The 19,876-nt window shown below is 46.5% G+C and overlaps 2 protein-coding genes across 19 annotated transcripts in view; one reads left to right on the forward strand and one right to left on the reverse strand.

Moving 5' to 3' along the window:
• The window catches only part of LOC135919011 (uncharacterized), a 997,771-nt gene that overhangs the window by 70,166 nt on the left and 907,729 nt on the right, over nucleotides 1-19,876 (reverse strand). The window lies entirely within an intron of this gene.
• Nucleotides 1-19,876, forward strand: part of LOC135919010 (protein O-mannosyl-transferase TMTC1-like) — a 92,224-nt gene that overhangs the window by 35,601 nt on the left and 36,747 nt on the right. Inside the window, exons 2-3 of the mRNA XM_065452752.2 lie at nucleotides 15,660-15,837; nucleotides 19,423-19,496. Coding sequence (XP_065308824.2) covers nucleotides 15,660-15,837; nucleotides 19,423-19,496 — 252 coding nt within the window. The remainder of the gene's footprint in view (nucleotides 1-15,659; nucleotides 15,838-19,422; nucleotides 19,497-19,876) is intronic.

Genomic DNA, 19,876 nt, shown 5'->3' on the forward strand with positions numbered 1-19,876 from the left:
GGTTGTCTTCACTTAGTCCCTTCTTTCGTCCGGATACTCTAGCAACTAGTCTCAGCATGCTCTCGGTTTTCGCCGTGATGCGCGTGAGCGTTCTGGCGTTACATCCACGCGCGTCAATCAGTAATCCTAGGATTCGGATATATTCGACTTGAGGAATGGGCTGCCCGTTTCTCGCAAAGAGGGATATGGGAAGTTGGTTTAGGGGGGTGAGCCCCCGAACACCTTGCCTGGCTGGCCTGTAAAGTAACAGTTCAGATTTGTTTGGTGATAATTGGAGGCCTGTGTCTTCCAGGTAGGACTCCATTGCGTCTAGGGCTGATTGTAGCGAGTGCTCTACCTCTGCAAGTGATCCTCTGGGGCACCAAATCGTGATGTCGTCTGCGTATAGCGAGTGGCTTATATTAGGAAGGGATTTGAGCCTTTCTGACAAGCCCTTCATGACTATGTTGAACAGTAAGGGGGAGATGACTGCTCCTTGGGGAGTGCCTCTGGCCCCTAGCGCGAACTCATCTGACTTGAGTTGTGCAATCCTGATGGTGGCTGTTCTGTTCATGAGGAATGATCTAACAAAAGCCTGAAACCTTGCTCCCAGACCTAGGCTGGCCGTGGCCTGCAGGACAAATCGATGAGATACAGTGTCAAAGGCCTTGGTCAGGTCAAGGGCTAAGATGCCCCTAACATCCCTAGTGCTGTTATCGAAAATTTGCTTCTTAAGGAGTAGCATTACATCCTGTGTGGAAAGGCCGGGCCTGAAGCCGACCATGTTGTGCGGGAACAGTTCGTTGCGTTCTATGTAATCCGATATCCTGTGCAGGATCGCATGCTCCGCTACCTTGCCTACGCAAGAGGTTAGCGATATCGGCCTTAGGTTGTCAAGGTTTAGGGGCTTACCCGGTTTCGGGATAAGCACAACCGAGGCCGCTTTCCACTCGTCCGGGACGCACCCATTCTCCCAAGTTTTGTTGACCTCTTTCGTTAGCAGCTCAATTGATCTATCATCCAAGTTCCTTAGCAGTCTGTTTGAGATGCCGTCCGGACCTGAGGCCGACCTGCTATTTAAGTTGTGAAGTACTGCTCTGATTTCGGACTCCGTGAAAGGGTCATCGAGCTCCTTTACCGTGTCGCATTCGATGTTGGGATATTCCTCTGAGTGTGCTGCGCCTAGCTGGAGATATCTATTGGCTACCTCGTCTAAGAGCGTTTGTTCGGTTCCTCCTTCTTGTTTGTACCTGTGAATGAGGCGGCACAATGTCTGTCTTTGATTGCTTTTGGTTTGCGTGTCATCTAGCATGTGCTTGAGGAGATTCCATTTTCCGCCTGTGCGCATGCGCCCATCGACTGCTGAACAGATTTCATCCCATTGTAGCCTAGCTAACTCGGTGCAGTACTGTTCAATCTCCCTGTTAAGTGCGGCAACCCTCTTTCGCAACCTCCGGTTAAGCCTTTGTGTTTTCCATCGCCTCAAAATAGAGGCTTTAGCTTCCAAGAGATGTGCGAGGTGCGGGTCCATCCTGGAAACCTCGAGCTCGGTTTGAATAGTTTTTGTAGCCTTTTCAACGTCTGCTCTGAGTCTCTCGACGAGTTCGCTGAAGCTGGCGTATTCGCCAGTGTCCTCCTTTCTGAGCTGACGGAAAGCATCCCAGTCCGTAACTTTAAATTCCCTGGCCTGTGGGGCTCTGACCTGAAGGGTAACACTAATGATGAAGTGATCGCTGCCCAGGTTTTCTTGCTTGTTATCCCATGTTGTTTGCTCTACATTTCTGATAAGGGCAAGATCGGGGGTTGTGTCTCTAGCCACCGACGTGCCCAGTCTCGTGGGGAAACGGGGATCGGTGATGACTGTTAGCGCTAGGTCATCGATGGCCCGCGCTAGATTTGTGCCCTTAGCTGTCTGCCTGATGTACCCCCATGCGTTGTGTGGGGCGTTGAAGTCTCCCGCGATTACTAACGGTGCCTCTCTAGCGAGCGAAGCCGCCTTCATAAACAAAGAGTGGAAAGACTGTCTCTGATCGGATGGTGGGCTGTAAACATTGAGGATGAACACGCTTTGTTTAAGCCAGCTGTTGGGGATAACCTCAACCAGAAGCGCCTCCATTCTGCCGCGACCTGGCTGAATATCATGTTCAACGTATGCGAGCTTTTTGCTCACTAGCGTAGCTACACCTCTCTTGGACTCCCCCCTTGCCGCCACCGATTTGTAGCCTGCGAGGCTGGGTGTAACACACAGTGTCTCCTGTAGCAAAATTACTTGCGGTCTTTTGGCCTCAGCTGTAATGTACTGTTGCAGCGAAGTCTTGCGCCTTTGAAAGCTAGCACAATTCCACTGCCAAATTACTAGATCCTTTTGAGTGCCCGCCATTTTGCTAGTTTAGATTTTGATGACCCTTCGGGGCTATCCCAGTGCCGTCATTAGCTGCAGCTTGCCTACGAACCTTTGAATTGGCCTTTATAGCCATCTTGTTTTCAACTGCTACTACTTTATTCTCTATAGCTCCTACTTTACTTTCAAGTGCTCCCATGCGCTGCGCGAGCTGGTTAATGCTTGCCTGATTTTCTTTGGAAATCCTAAGTAACTCTTGGAGCATTTTGTTCTGCGAGCTCTCCGCACCGGCCATCTCCGACTCGCTCATCTCCGAGTCGTCCTCAAGTGGAGGGGGGGCCTTACGTTTGGCTTTGCTGACCTCGACTTTGGGTTCCTGCGTGCTTTTCTGCACGGCATTATCCGCCGCTTTCGCACCCTCGACCCCGCTTTGGATGGCCTGCGCAACTTTCTGCTTGCATAGCTCTTCTTTGAGACTAGCAATCTCCTGACGTAGTAGTTGAATTTCCCGCTCTGCACTATGCTTTAAGAGTAGCAACTTTTAGCATGCGGGAAATGTGTAGAGATTGGGCTCAATAATATTCGCACGTCTGGCTCACGCAGAACGCCCACTATTCTCAGAGAAGACACGACCCCATACTGACTCTGCAGTTCTATTTTTGGCGCCGGCCACTTTCAGGACGCAGAATATGCGCGGAACTCCTTTGAGTGGAAGATCTCTGCGACTACGCTTCAGAGGGCTCGTAGGTTCCAGTAGTGTGTGTGCACTTGATTAAGCACAATTCGAAACTCACTCCGAAGCCTATAAAATGGAGTAAAGTGAGGCATACAGTTGTGTCCTCCTCAAAGAATTTACGAGCGCTTGACTGTCTTTTAACAAAATAATATAGCACTACGCCCCTCTACACCGTCCACTACAGCGCTTGACGCCATCCTTTAGAACTAATTCACGCAGGTCTTGTATCTCCGTTGACAATGGTACCATCGCGAGTCGCGGCTGTTAGGATATGCCACTTGCGCTCGAGTTTTAAACGGATTGTAGTAAGGTACGTCGGCAAGCACATGAAGTTGACAACACTAAGTGCATTACATTTTACTTCCTTATATACCACGCATCTCATCGTGGGCGTTTTTTATTATTTTTACTGTATTAGTAAGCTATAATATTGGTTGCAGGTAAAGAGGTGCTGAAGAGCTAAAACAAAGAACATCTGAATTTTCAGCTATTTCGATGTGATAGGAGCAAAAAAATAATGCCTTTTTTTGGCCTGGTTCTTCTATTATTTGCTGTTTTCTTTACCATGCTCAGAATGGGCGACAACAGCGCGGTCAAGCCTTTGGAGCTGTTGCTGCTGCTGCCGCATCCAAAATTACCATGTAAATGTGTTTTTATAGGTCTTAGAGTGTGACTGGGGAGGCATTATAAGTGAAAGCTGTTTTACAGCTGGCTTTTACACGCAATGCTTGCAGTTTGGCACACAAATGCCTGCGATATACATTGCGTAGTTGGCGTGTAGGCTAAAAATCAGTGTGACCCCCTCGCCAAGGTGCGACAAGTAAGCATCAGTGGGGAATAAAATCATGCGGCATGTCGCCTTTAAAATTTATGGACTTGTAATGCCCATAAAGCTTCTATAACGTGTTGACTATTCCAAACTGCAGTCTTTGGCACATTCCTTGCTATATCACAAGAGGCGTACTACATCCCAAAGCGTATACTTTCACCATCACTCTAAAAATTTCTAGTACATCTCAACGACAGTCCAGCGATGCCGGCCTAAAGGGTACTGAAACCATAAGGCAATGAAGGCACTAGTGAGCTTCGCACGTTCAAGTGACATATTTAAACAAGTAACACTCTCCCGCCTCTTCTTTCGCACTAGTGCTTTCGTTCTGCCTTTTCTATCCATTTTCATACATGTTTGCATACGTTCCCGATGTAGGGTAGCAAACCGTATGTTTAGCAACCGATTTACCTATCGGTCTTTCTCGCATCCGCGTCTTTTCTTTGAGGCATTCTTGAAGACCCATTCGTAATATTATTATTTTAATGTATAATTGTTGTACATCATATCCTGGTTTCGCTGTGACACTGACCTCACGAAATTATGAAATAGTTTTTGCCGAAAGCACCTCCAGGAGCGACATGAACTATCAGATGTCACAAATGAAACCATTGTGAACGCATCGCTCAAGAGTTGTTTCAGCACCTACTATTTCAAACGAACTGGACAAGAAGTTGGTCGAAGGAACTGTATTTCGACATTTATCAACATTTTTCATTTACTCTTATTCATCCAAGCATGAAACGTAAAGTGGCTAAAGACAGGCACTAACAAATACGATGACAGCGGGAAATGAACCGAGAAAGCGAAACGGAAAAGCGGCGATCGGTTGCTTCCCGCGCGTCGTTTATTTCCTTGAGACTGTCAATGTATTAATGGACGTCCGTGCATCCTAGTTTGCATGTTCCGGAAATGGGCTTACCTTTAGAACGTACAATCATCGAGAAAACGATTCTTATACAAAGTTCTGCTTTCGCATGTTTTTCTATGCGGCTCTCCTATCTCCAACATAGATGAGGTTCGAGCTAAAGGAAGTGTCGTTTCCAGTCAACAGCACAGCAACATCACCCGGTTGCCTAATACCTTGCGTTTGTATTGCATTTTTTTATGGGTACAGTAGAGACCGTGTTTCTTTTTTTTTTAATTTTAGGTTGCTCTCTTACGGCTGCTTCAACGATGCTTCCGATCTTGAGTCTCGTTCTCGTGTTACGCAGTTAGAAAAAAATATGAAATAAGCCTTCTGTAATGGATGCAGGAACAAAAAGAACAGCCCTGGCTTATATAGAGGGACCCTACGTTCTTTCTGTTTTCTGACACTCACGGTGAGTCAGCGCTCGAATTTGCGACATCTGTTCTTTTGAGCGAGGAAGATTTGCCGCCGACGCATTCGCTGCTCGAGTGCTTTTGAGGAGAACTGACACTCGACAAAAAGAACATGTAAATACATCGCAGAAACTGCGGGGAGTCTGGCTTGCGCTGATAGCGCATGAACGACGCATTGTAAAAAGAAAGAAGTCCGCTCAAAAGATGAAAGACATCATCTGCAGGAAGCATAATTCTCCGAAAAAAAGAAGGATGGTTTCTTTGAGCAGTCCGGTCTTTAAGTGCGCGAGTTAAAAGACGTGAAATACTACCCCGGAAAACGAAAACGAATACGTAGTGAAGAGCGCGGTGGTGTACATATAAAGCAGGAGTTACCGGTCTTTTCCTTGCAGCTGACTTTCGTCACTGCGGCACCGGTACGATTCGCCAGAAAGGCGTGGTTGCGAGGCAGTCGTAAATATTTTTTTCTCTATATTGAGAGTCTAGAGAGAGCATATGTTTTCCCATTCAAGGCTTCAAGAATGACTAGAAAAAAATACGAAAAATATTTTTTGACGTGCAGGGCTAACAGAGAGAGAGAGAGAGAAGGAGAGAGAGAGATAAACGAGGGGGGAAAGGCAGGGAGGTTAACCGAAGAATATTCTGGTTTGCTACCCGGCACTGGCAGAAGGGTAAGGGGAAATAAAATACAAAAAGAAAAGCGGAAGAAAAGCAGAGGCACGGAGAATAAACACAGGAGGTTGGGAACGTCCGTAAGGGCTAGAGTCTCTCTAGTAGGCCACTCGAAAGCACAAATTTCGAGAGTGCCTTGACTGTCTTGTATATGTCAGCTTTCCAGAACTGTCTTCTCCGGAAGCAAGCGCTCGTCAAGAGGCGCCAGCGCGGTCGCGAGTGACTGCCTGTGAGCGCTTTATCGGGGATAATGACAAAGAATGGGGTCGGTAGTTTCCTCGTTGCCGCAGTGGTCACATGCTGCACTACCTTTCCTCTGATGCGGAAAGCAAAGGATTTTGTAAAAGCGACACTACGCCGCAGTCGGTAAAGAACCGTTGTCTCGGGTCGGAAAAAGAAACTGAGTGAGAAAGCACAACAGGGGCAAGGTCAATAATACGTCAGGTGCTTTCATTTCTTTTAATTCATAATTTCTCAAAATCCCCTGTGGCAGGTGGCACTATTCTAATCTTTGAGCTGGATCACTAGAAGAGATAGACATTACCTGCATGGGAAATCACATGTCACAGTAGACTAATTGACAAAATCCCATTAACGATTTAGGCTAAGGCCTCGCACGTGTCTAATTGAACACCTAAATAGTATTTTGTAGTTGCGTGACCCCTCCGTGTCTTTTGAAATGGCTCTTATGAAATATTTTTTACTGGACCTAAATGTTTTCCATATAAATAAAGCCGATATTAACGCACGGTGTCGTTTCCTTTATGTGCATTCGCTTGGTCCTTGTCCATAGCGCTGTTCCTGGCTGTTAAAGTATACCCAGCTAGCCGATGACTCAACGCAACATGTATGTGCTTCGTCGGACCTATGGCACATACCATACTGTAACAAAATGGATTTACTCTTGTTCCCCGCACGTTTCCCATGAAAATGGAACGTTTCAAAAAGAGACATTGAAATATTCCCTAAAATGTTTATTTTCTATTTGAATGTGCAATACGTATCAATGTAAGCTCGGTCAGTGAAATGAAAAAACAAAAAAAAACCTAAAGAAAACCTATTTTTCCGGAACATTTCGTAATTTGTAAGGGCAAATATAGTCATATCTGGAGGATACGTATGTATTTCTTTTTCTGTAAATCGCGCGTCGGATACGACTGCAGCCAGAGATCTTGCATCAGTTGGTCTCATCTCACCGTGCTTGCAAAGGGAACACCCAGTCGCGTGACAAACTTCTTTTTGTTCGTCCCGTGTTCCTGCTCCGAAGCTACAAGTGACGCTTTCCCTCTCATCCAGTGTAGGATGCAGACAATCAGCGAGCATCTTTAGCACTCAATACTAATAGTCTGCAAGCTAAAAGCTTTTTTTTCTGGTATGTTGCTTTTAGGCAACACTTGTCCATGAAAGGCTAAGCGCGTTTCACATCTGTGGAACAAGCGACCTTGTGTGTCAGCTCTTTCTCCGTTCGGGGTTCTTACCACTGTTACTCTTTATCACTCTGATCGTCGTCTAAGTGAAGCGAACATTACAATCTCCTCCCACATAGGTTTCATGAACTAAGTGTAATATACTTGTAAACGTGTTCCACTTATTTCAACTTATGTGGAAAGAGACGAGTGTAGAGTCTAGCTCAGCTCCTGCTGCTCGACTGTTAAAATTACGCATTTTATTTTGAGCAACAAGTTCGAATTGCATACCGATGCACATTATAGATGTATATTCTGGGAATGCACTTGATTTTCACACTGGAATTTAGCAAGAATCAGATGTGCTCACGTATGACATAGGTGGTAAATCTGGCTGACATGGTTTGAATGTATTTCGTCTCCCCATAGTCTACCGCCCAAATTTACAGAGAAACATAAAACAGCTTGTTGGATAAATTTTACTGCGTTGAAGGCGAAATAGCACGCCTTAAGTATAGCGTCGACAATTAGTGAAATTAACAGAAAGAGCTTGCACTTATTCGCACACACGTAGGATTCTCCAACCACAAGGTTAGTATGAAGTACGGTAACGAATGAGGGAAGTGAAATATTCAACTTACCCTCAAGGAGGGTTTCTGGTCTGTAGGGGCCATGTGTATTGCTTTGTGTTGCGTGAATTTCAAAGAGAGAGAGAGAGAGAGATTTGCGTGGGCAGACAACAGCTAAGCAGCTCTTTCCTAAATTACTTCACATTTATGCGGCCATATTTCGAGCGCCGTAAAGCAATATTCACTCCGCTGTTATTTCTCGCACGGAAACATTTAGCACAGGTTTTCACGACTACAAAGACAGGAAAGATAATTGGCAGTCGCTGCGAAATTTGTGGCGTAGATTCAGCGCAAGGACACAGGGGGAAGAAAGAGCCGACTCTGCTAGGGCTTGCTTTTCTCTTTTTTTTCTTCGTAAGCGTACCATGAATTCCACCGACAGAGGTTTTATTAGTGGCCGGCTGAACGAAATGCGAATCGGACTCTTCATCACTTCGCCTGGAAGACCAGTGCAGTTTCGTTATACTTCAAATCAGATTGTAAGAAACCAAGAACCTCCATGACGTATGTTATTGTCACGTGGGGGTGACGTTGAAGAAAGCAGTAGCAATACTGTGAACGACATGGCATGGCAAGAACTTTATTTTAGTCCAGAGAAACTAGGGTCCGAGGGCACAAGCCCCCGGGCTATGTTGGTGGCTCCGCCCACGTAGGCACCGGTAGGCCAAAGGCTTTCCCGATGTCGTGAGCTCTCCGGACGGCCAGGAGTTGATCTTGGAGGACATCGCTGGATATGCGCCGACTCCAGTCCTCCTCACTGTTGAGATCCGAAGCCCTTTGGTTGGGGCACAGCCAGAACATATGATCAAATAGACACGGAGTGTGTCCACAACTTTTACATTCCGCGGGAAAGTCCCGGTCAATTTTGTTAAGCACAAAAGGTGTGGGATAAGATTTAGTTTGAATCATTCTTAATGTGACTGCCTGAGCTCGGTTGAGCTTCTGATGGGGGGGAGGAAAAAATCTTCTGCCGTCCCTATAGTGTGAGGTGATCTCGTGAAAAGTAGTAAGTGGGTCTTTGTAGGAGCCGCAGTCATCCTGGAGCAGTTCCTGATCTGATGCGCGGCATGTGAGACCTCGCACAGCAGAGTGAGCTTGCTCGTTAGGATTGCAGCCACTGGGGCTGACCGAGTGGCCCTGATGAGCCGGAAACCAGACTAGGTGTGAGCTATCCAGTTGGTCGTAATTATGAGTATTAATACTGTGTTTAAGTAGCTTGTGTGCTTCCGGTGAGATGAAGCCGGCTGAGTAATTCCTAATAGCTGTACGGGAATCGGAGAAAATTGTGGAGCCTCTCCTCATTGTAATTGCAAGTGCTATGCTTGCTTCTTCGGCGGCATGAATGGAGCTCGTCCTTAGTGACGCCGCACTTATTAATTTACCGCTCTCATCGACCACGGCAATAGCGTAGCGGTTGCCCGATCCATAACGAGTCGCATCGACAAAAAGAGCTGAGCTGTGTTGTTGGTGCAGTTTACCCAGAATGCATTTGGCCCTGGCGTCCCTTCTGCCTTTGTTGTACACAGGATGAATATTTCTAGGTATGGGGTCCACAACTAATTGTGTCTCCACCTCCTTGGGTATTTTGAGCTTAGAGACGTCTCCTCCTCGAGGCAGTATTCCGACTTCATCTAGAATTTTACACCCTGACTTAGTGTTGGAGAGTCTTGCAATTTGTGACATCGAATGTGCCTCAATGAGCTCATCTATAGTGTTATGTAGTCCTAACTTGTTGAGGAGTTCGGTACTCGTTCCGTGCGGGAGTCCCAGAGCCCTTTTGAGTCCGGAGCGTATAAGTGCGTTTAGCTTAGCCTTCTCTCCTTTCCCCCAGTTCAGGTATGATGCAATGTACGTCACATGACTGATGAAAAATGCATGATATGCTCTGATGAGATTGTCCTCCTTGAGGCCTGCATTTCGGTTTGAAACCCTGCCCAGGAGCTTTAAAGTACTGTTGGCCTGACCTGTGAGACGGTTCAGGGCTATAGCGTTACAGCTCCTTGCGTCAATGAGAAGACCCAGAATTTTTATTTGCTCTACTCTGGGTATGACCCGTCCTGTGTTGTCTGTGATTTTTATTGGCAGAGTTTCTAAAGGCACAAGGTTTCTAACACCTTGTCTCCCCTGTCTAAAAAGCAGCAGCTCAGATTTACTAGGTGATAGCCTGAGTCCGGTGCCCTTAAGGAAGGATTCTGTGGTGTCTATCGCTGCCTGTAGTGTCTGCTCTAGTGCTGCGAGTGACCCCCTTGGGACCCACACTGTGATATCGTCAGCGTATATGACGTGCCCCAAGCTCGGAATTTTGGACAATTCCTCCGAGAGCCTGTGCATGGCAATGTTAAAGAGGAGTGGGGACAATACTGAACCTTGTGGTGTGCCGTTGTTGCCTAAATTGTATGGACCGCCTGTGACTATACCGAGTTTGACCCGAGCTGTCCGATTAGCTAGAAAGGACCTCACATAATTGTAAAAATTGCTTCCCAGGTTCAAGGTTGAGATTTCATGTAGGATATGTTTATGTGCAACCGTATCAAATGCTTTGTTAAGATCCAGACCCAGGATGCCCTTTACGTCCCTGCTAGGGTCGTCAATAATAGCCCGTTTGATCATGAGCATGGCGTCCTGTGTGGATAATGCCTTCCGAAAGCCTATGAGATTGTGCCTGAAAAGCTCCTGGTTTTCTATGTGTTCTATTATCCTGTTATGAATAGCATGTTCGGCTACTTTGCCAATACAGGATGTAAGTGATATGGGCCTGAGGTTCTCCTTTGTTAGTGGTTTCCCGGGTTTCGGTATAAACGTCACCTTGGCCTCCCTCCATTCCGGTGGGACAGTGCCGGATCTCCAGTGACTATTAATTTTGACCGTGATTATGTCTATGGCATCATCATCCAGGTTTCGCAAAAGTTTATTTGTGATGCCATCCAGACCCGGGGCAGATCTCCCATTTAAATTAAAAAGTACATGCCTTATCTCAGCTGCAGTGAAGTCACTGTCCAAGTCCGGTTGCGATATTCCGGAGTAAGGTTCGCTTACTTCTTCTTCGTTTTCATATTCATTTTTAAGTGGCAGGTACATGTGTGCGAGGTCGTTTGCGACCTCTCTTGCTGTCCGCCCTATAGCTATCTGTTTATTGACGAGTCTGTTTATGGCGAGGTTTGTAGTACCTCTGGAGAGCTTGTCATTAAGTAGGCTCTTCAATAGATTCCATTTGCCTCCTCTGCGCAATCTGCCGTCTGTTTCTGAGCAAGTTTCGTCCCATTGTTGACGTGAAAGCTGAGCCGCGTATGTCTCGATATCACGATTAACTTGGGCAACCTTGGCTCTAAGTCTTCTATTGAGTCTGTGACTCTTCCATCTGGTTAGGAGAGAATTTTTCGCTTCCAGCATGTGAGCTAGCTTGGAGTCCATTTTTGGGACTTCGATTTCTGTTGAGACTGCTTTAGTAGCTTTCTTAATCGTTGCCTTTAGTTGATCTAAGAGCTCCTCATAAGATTCGTCATCAATGCTGGTTTCCTTACGCAACTTACGGAAGAGATCCCAGTCCACATACTCATATTTCCTTAGTGGTGGTGGTTGCGTCTGTAAGATGACTTCAATTATGTAATGATCACTTCCTAAATTCTCCTGCAGATTGTCCCATGAGCCTTCAATTCCCCGAAGGAATGTAAGATCGGGGGTTGTATCTCTGGTAGTAGAGGTACCAGTTCTCGTGGGGAAGTTAGCGTCTGTAATAAGAGCAAATTTTAATTCACTTGCCGTGGTTGCTAAATTAGTACCCTTGACGCTCTGATGACCATAGCCCCATTCTTTGTTAGGAGCGTTGAAGTCCCCAGCCACTACGAGTGGGGCTGTATCTGCCTTACTGGAAATGCGGCCCAAGAGGGTCTTAAAATCCCTTTTCCTATCTTGCGGAGAGCTATAAACGTTAGCTATATACACGTTAGCTGCTTTTTTGTTCTTCAGAATGAGTTCAATCATTTGTGCTTCTAGACCAACCTTGTACTTGGGAAGCTCGTGAGTTTCATAGGGGTTACCCTTTCGAACCAAAGTCGCTATTCCCCGACCCCCTGGAATGGTCAAGGTTTCGGAGTTGTAACCCGGTAGAGAGATATCCTCCTTAGCTAGTGTTTCCTGTAAGAGAATAACGTGCGGCTTAACTTTGGCCGATCTAATAAGCTGCTGCAGGGGAGCCTTGCGCCTTCGGAAACTCGCACAATTCCACTGCCATATTTTAATGTTATTGTTGTCGTTTGAAGCCATTATGATACCACTGGTTGATTGCCCGAACCCCTAGAGTCCGCGCTCGGGCTGCCGTTTGTGCCTCCGTGGACTGCCGATGCAGCCGCTGCGCTTGCCTTTGCCTTAACTTTGGGCCTTTCTAGTTGACCCACTCGAGCATCTAGATTAGTGATGAGCTCCATGATTTTCGCCAGAGTCCTGTCTATTGTGGCTAACCTTGCGGCTATTCTGACTTTTTTGTTCTTGGGGGGTGCCTCACTCTCTCCCATCTCCTCTGCCTCAGAGGTTTCTAAATCTTCTTCCTCTGTTTCGCTAATGGGAACGGGGTGGGGGGCTTTACGTTTAGGTTTGCCGGCCAAGGGTTTTGGAGCCGTTGTGTCCATCTGACTACGGGGTGTTTCGGACCTTTCTTTAAAGGATTTGAAAGCCTCCCTGAGCTCAGACAGTTCTTGCCTTAATTTCTGATTTTCTGATTCTAATGCCAATATTCGGGGATTTGACTCACGTTCCGGCTGTGCCCTACCATTAGTACTCCTGGACCTTGCCCTTGTCGGTTGTCCTGGTTTCCCAAGGCCTCCGTTCTTGACTAGATCGGCCCAGGTTGCTCTTGGGGTCGACTGTGAACGGGACCTCGATCTTGACCCAGGTCCTCGGGGTTGCGGGTCAACACCAGAAGATTCTCCAGAGCTGGGTTGTCCTCTGGATCGAGAACGCCCCCTGGAGCGGGAGCGCCCTCGTGAGCTGGAGCGTCCTCTCGTGCGAGAGCGCAAGTTGGCTTCATTTTCTAGCATGTCCCCTTTGCGCTGGGAATTGTTGCTGTCTTCAATGTCTTCGGCCACCTGTGTACAGCGTGCTTGCTGTCGTTGGCGCCTACGACGCCTTTGCCTCACAATGTAAGGCATCTGGAATCTTCGACTGCATTTTCGGTCCCCAGTTGGGTGTGCGCCACTGCAAATAGCGCACTTGGGATCGCAATGATGATCTTCAGGTGGGGAAGTGAGTCCACAGCCCCTACACTTTCTAACACTTGCCGGATTGGGACACACGTCGGATCTATGTCCGATTTCACCACAGCCGTAGCACACATCTATCTGTCGTCGGTAGAGATAACAGGGCATGAGTACGTTACCACAAATAACGTGGTTTGGCACTCTTTGTCCTTCAAAAAGTACCACCACCGTTGTAGTCTGCTTGATCCGACGTACCTCGACGAGGCCCGGATTTCGGTGATTGACGAAAAGGGTTTTCAGTTCCGCGTCGCTAATGTCCAGGTCGATACCGCGAACAACACCCTTACATGTATCTTCTCCTGCTGCGGTGTAGGCCGCCACTTCGAAGGGTCCATCCCTCGTATGGATCTTGCGTACCTTGGCGTAAGCTCTTGCGTTTTCTTCCCGCGGAGTCGATACCACCAAGATGTTCTGACAGCCGTTCGGACAGTACGTGTCCTCCGTCGTGTCTTCCGGCGCTAAGGCTGCTGCCATGGCCAGCGCTCTGGAGAGATGCACCAGGCTGAACTTTTTAACGTCGAGGCCGCCACGGGGGCGGACAATTATCTTGATGTGATCCCTCGGTAGCATCGGGATCCTAGAGGCGGTAGCGACGCGCTTAAGCACGTTCTGCGAGGTGGCCGTGCGGCGACTACCTTTCCCGCCATGGTTGGTATCCTTTACAGCCACGGATTTCCCGCCAGCGGCTAATGCGCGTCTCCTTCGGCGAGTGATGGCTGTCGTCCATCCGATATCTTCCTCCGGGGTGATCTCCATGCCTTCAACAGCTGAGCCGGAGGCCATGCCTACACTCCGTCATGCGCGTGAGGCCTAGGCCTACAGCGCGAGCCAGGGGCTGGCACCTTTTCTACGTGGCACGCAGAAAACAGTTTCCAACGAAGCGAAAAATGGACCCACCGGCAAAAAATGGGCATCCACGTAATCCTTGTGATACGACGCGTCGATCGCCACCAGGTTCTCAGGGGTGGCACAAAAATTCGGCGCAAGAACATTGATCGAAGCGGGAGCCGATGTTTGCACGACCGCACTAGTCGGCTTCTTCTTCTTCTCTCCTGTGAACGACAAAACTAACTTTTATTGGGCGAACCTGTGCCCACAAAACAGGCTACACTTATAGCACAACGATAGCGGCAAACACGGTCGGCGATCGTCCAAAATCTGATCAGCGGGTAAAGCACGTCGGCTTTTATAGATCAGCCGTCGAATGTTCCAGATTAACCGATGGGACCCGCGTGTCTTCCATAAAGTTCTACACTATTCGCGTCGCGCATACATGCAATCAGATTACACAAGTTGCGGTGAAAGACAATGGACGGAACCATCGATAACATTCCAGAAACTTCTTTTACATGCAGGCGCATCCTGCGCTGCACGATAACATTTGTTAGGCGGCCAAACGTGGTCACCCGATAAAGATAAGTACATGTGTCAATATCGTAGTTTATGCTCTGGACAGCAACACTTGATGGAAGTGAATGCCGACATTGGATGCAAGCCTTGCAAAAGTACCATCATCATCACCCTATACGCATGTGCGTGCGTTCCCATCGAGTTTTGTAGAATTCCTTATTTAAATTCCTATACTACACACACTATGTGAGAGAAAAAAATTGATGCCTGCAGGTCTCATCGTCGTAAACAGGTCCTTGGGAAGTGTTGCACAATTTTGCAAACTGCGCCACCCGACTAGTCTTGCAGACAACAGTGGTCCTTGCTTTGAAAGCACAGATGAATGCGATGCTGTGCGGACAGTGCGAGACCTTCCCATCAGAGGTATGCGCGCCGTTTGCGTAATGCGGGTCGTCGTAATATAGGCGCTGTTTGCTTCGATGTCGTCAGGAACGAGGCGTGGCACTCTTCACTACTGAGCCTTGTCTTTACTCCGCGCAATCGCAGTCCGTTATGTGCGGGCTTTCTTAAAATGACGCTGCACTTGATTTCACCGTCCCCGCAAATTCCCCGCACGTGCTCAATACATCCTGCTCTCGCTGCAGGTAACCACTGCTCATGTCGTTCGCTGCAGGTGGTTGGTGGACACGCGATTGCCTGCTCAGCGGTAATCAGCTAGTAATAGTGAGCTGCGCTATAATGGCGAAGCAGTCGTGCGTTATGCGGTAAAGCATTTTTTCTGCTCAGCGTCTTCCTCGTTTCTCTCACAGAGCGAGAGAGAGAGAGAGGGAGAGAGAGAATAGAATTCAGGAAGGCAGGGAGGTTAACCAGTCAATAGTCTGGTTGGTTACCCTACACTGGGGGAAGGGAGAAGGGGAAGAGAAAGAAGGGCGAGAGAAGGTGTAGACACGTGTACGGACAGCACTTCAGTTAAAGTCGCTCGAGCAAACCAGAAGTTCTGAGAAACCAAAAAAGTGCCTTCACTGCCTTCTGAGCCGATGATCGGTCGGGACGGTGCTCTAATATGGTCTGTTCATTCAGAGGACGATCATCTGGTTTCCTCAATGTGTTGGATAAAGACTGTGTTTGTGTTTCTCTCACAGAGCCAACTACTACGCAAATGGACGCCAGGTGCGCGGCTACCACGTGGTCAACGTAGCTCTGCACTGCGCATGCTCGGTGCTGGTGGCCATCGTCGCACGCTGCGTCATGCGGATAAGTGCCATCCATGCGTGCTTCGCGGCGACGCTCTTCGCTGCACATCCTGTGCACACTGAGGCAGTAAGTGTCCGTGCCTTCTTTTTTTTATTTTTATTAGGCTATTATCTATTTTCGCAAGTGCTGAGTGCTTCCTGGCTCCGCGACTTAAGTGCAAGTTGTGGTCTTGCGACATTTTCCCAAGGAGCCGCTTTGAAGCAAACAACTTTGTCATGCATTAACGAGAAATAAACAGTGCAGTTGCCTTTGCGTGCAAACGGCTGAAGAAGACAACTAGCATTCCTATTATTTGTTATGCCTATAAGTGGCTTACACCGACGTTTCCAGACCGCCCGCGAAACGTTCTCAAAATTAGCGGAAATAATTGTCTGATAGGCTCCAAGTTTCGTTCGTAGTGACATACTGCTTCGACAGAAAACATTTTGCGATGCTGAGTCAACGCTGCATGGAGTCGGGTAAACAATAAAGTTAAGAGCAACTGGGAAATTCGCCATAGATATAGCTCTGTTGCATGAAGGAGCACAAAAGCACAAAAGCACAACAGCACAAAAGATGAAAGCTAGAGCATTGTGACGAGAACTTGTTAAACATTAACAATCAGGCGCAGCGTTACGGTGCTCTTCAGTGCAACACACAGTGCGAACAGTCTCCACTGAGGTACGCCAACTATTTCCACAATAGCATTTTCGCGCTAGACCGCAATTTAAAATAGAGGTTTCAGCACGGAGCAAAGTGAATTCATGTAACATTATTACAATGAGACTTGTGGGAAGGGCGTCTACCCAGCATCCTAAGATAGGTCAGGCTTGCCAAACTCTCGAGACTATTTCTCTCACCATCTTCCACTGCCCCGATTAGAGAACACAATGTCAAACATTAAATCTCAAGCTCAAGGCCAACTGTAATTTTACTATCCAGATACATGTAAACACGGAAGTGTAGGTATAAAACAACCTGTGAACCGATTTGAATGAAATGTGTTGCATTTGAGAAAGCGGCAAATTCTAGCGTCTGCTTGAAAAAAGTTTGATTTAGTGCTTAAATTTTTTAAACCTGAATTCCAGGACGTTCGCAATTTTCAATACAAACAGAGCGCGAAGTTGAAAACTTGTAGCCCTGCACCAAAAACAGACATCACGGTTCTGTAAATGCATCTTTTAGAGCACCTAGAGCATGCGAATTTGCTGTAATTATTTACAGCTTAAATGATTATGTTACTATGTTAACGATGGTTTGGCAGTAGCCTTGTTCAAAGCTTAGTATTATATTTCACAGCAGTGTATCATACATTAGCTATGAAGTTATAAACTGAGAAAGCTGGTACGCATTTACCTTTCAGTTCGTGCGGCGCTAACAAAGATGCTGACAAAGAGAAGAAGCTCACTGGACATGCGCTGTCTCACAAAATGCGTGATCTCAGTTGTGAGACAGGACATGTCCCTTGTGTTTTTCTCTTTGTCAATGTATTTGTGTGGGCCGCACGAACCGAAAGATGAATTCAACTTTGTCCCCTTCAGATGCACAATTAGGCGTGATTTGCATATTTGTGAAATCTTTATTGTTACGGAGTTACAGAGTCTTGAAAATAATATTTATTTCTTTTATTTTTGTATATCTAACAATATCTTGAAAATAAAAATGAGTGCCTCATTAACAATAATCATCTTTTATTAACATGCTTTTAACTTTTTTATTTTATGGGCAAGAAATGTCATGAAAATCGGTGCAGTAATTCTCAGCAACAACAGAAAGAAAAAAAAGATGATTTCTCCGCTCTTGTACATTTATATAGGAGACCTCGAGGTAAAGCTTCCTGCTACTGCCACATTGTCTTGTTTGTAAGAGTACGTATTTCGGAGCAGAAGATCCACGAGGCAGATACAAATGTATGCCGTCTGTGAGCAGCGTTGGGTGAATGTGAACTAATCCTTTGTGATCTAAGTCTGTGAACTTCTTTTTTTTTTCCATTAATATTGCCTATCGTTCAAAATTGATCAAACTGAGTTTCTTAAAGGGCCCTTTACCAGGTCTGGCCATATTGAGCTAACAAGTGCCGTGCATACAATGCGCGCTAACGATCCTTTCTTCTAAGTATTACGTTGCTATGCACCACGGAAAGAGCTGAAAATTCACACCAAACGTCGTTTGCCCTCCCCCTCACGGGCGCCATGATCCCAACCGGAGAGTCGACGTATATCGCACAAGTGCGCCTACGTACATGGCAGTGCTGTGACGTCGCTCATAGTGGCACGTGACTTCGAGAATTATTCAAGGAAACATCTTTCATTTCTTTGAGCTGTTGCTTCAGTAGACGAATTAAAGTCCAGAGTAATAATAAAACCTGCAAACCGAACGTCTGCTTCTGTTTGTTTCACTGCGTACCGTAGCTAGAGAGATGTACTTCCCTATCGTCTGCTTGTTCCCACGTAGTACAGTCATGCACGCTGACAACAAAACCATGTAATTTACTGCCGTGTTTCAGCGCTCGCTCAATCCCTGTGATCCGCTTGTTTCTGCTTCAGTATTTGTGTAGCGTTGACTTACACCGCTATATAGTCAAGTACAATCGCGGGTTCACGGCACTGAAATATTCGTATCTTTGCTATTAATGAACCAATTTGAAAAATTCTTGCGAGAGAATGCTCCCTGGAGGGCACGCAACAACTTCCAGCGTATAACCGAAATGGTTTATGTGGCCTGGTGAAGGGACCTTAAAACATAATAATAAAAATGCGTTTATACAAACGCGCTTTCTTTTTCTGAAAAAAAAAGAAAATCCATTGTTGTACTGGTGTCAACAATAAGATGGATAAGTGGGCTAGTTAGTATTTCATTGTTAGAAAACTCAAAGCGCGTAAAGTCACTCGACAAAGAAAAAAAAACACACACCACGCGAGCGCGTGCGGTGTTGTGCTGCATTTATTTATTTATTTATTTATTTTTTTGTAAAATACCTTACAAGCCCCTACACGGGGATTGAGTAAGGGGGGCATACAATCAAGTACATACAATCTATTAATAACAATAACAAATGAAAACAGCAGCCAAGTGCACAGCCTAAAAGTCAGAAAAACATGTTAGCTACATAAAGCTGCATATAATCACAATAAAAAGGAACAATATAAGTTTGTAACAAACGGATAACACTGCAAGAAAAAGGTAGAAGGAAAGATAAAACAGAACAGTGAGTGTGACATTAATGGTTAATATGGGTTAGGCGAGTTCAGTGAGTGCTTGCATTTATTACGGTCACTTTCCGACACTATGTATTAGGGGAGGTTGTTCCAGAGCCGAATGGCACGTGGAATTGCAGACGAGGTAAATGCTTCTGTTTTACCATAGATGCGCGTGAAGTTCTCTAAGATTTCTGAGTCCAGTGTCTCTAAGTTTTCTAAAATTTGTATCAACATTGTGCGCTTCATCTTCGTGTCTTCTACGCGGCGCCACTCAGCGAATTTTCACCGAGATGTCTATTTAAAGCAACACTCGCTCGTGCAACAAAATTTCTTTTTCTTTCTTATTTGTGCATATTGCGTTTTCTTTAAGCTTTCTCTGCGTCAAGACGCGCATGTTTCATAACCTTCATATTTCAGTTTGACAACGTCGTGACCTGGCCTCCGGTCATTTCGTTCCGTCATTATGACGCAGGTGTCCAGCATAGTCGGCCGAGCCGAAGTGCTGTGCTGTTTCTTCTTTCTGCTGTCGTTCCTCTGCTACCACTGGTGAGTGCACGTTCAAGCAGGCAGCGTCCGTGCGCCTTCGCATTATAACGTGGCTCATGTCACACGCTACATTGTGACGCTATTAGTTTGGACCATTGTACTTGTGGTGTATGCTTGTGTAGCATATCGCACACATTTGTAGAGCCTGCCCATTCCTTGACTGAGGAGCGTTATCCTCGTTTACGATGCAGCTTGTGTTGTAAGATTGCTGAATAAATGTTGCTGCCTTACACTACTTAGAGATAACCTGCAGCGTTAGCTCGAGATCACGTGTCCACGCAACCACCTTTTGATGGAAGCGAAATGCAAAAACATTTGTGTACTTATATTTAGATGCTCAGTAAAGAAACCCAGGGGGCCAAATTCACTCGAAGTCCCTC

This window comes from Dermacentor albipictus, chromosome 9 (assembly GCF_038994185.2).
Source record: "Dermacentor albipictus isolate Rhodes 1998 colony chromosome 9, USDA_Dalb.pri_finalv2, whole genome shotgun sequence".
In the NCBI taxonomy this organism is placed as follows: domain Eukaryota; kingdom Metazoa; phylum Arthropoda; class Arachnida; order Ixodida; family Ixodidae; genus Dermacentor; species Dermacentor albipictus.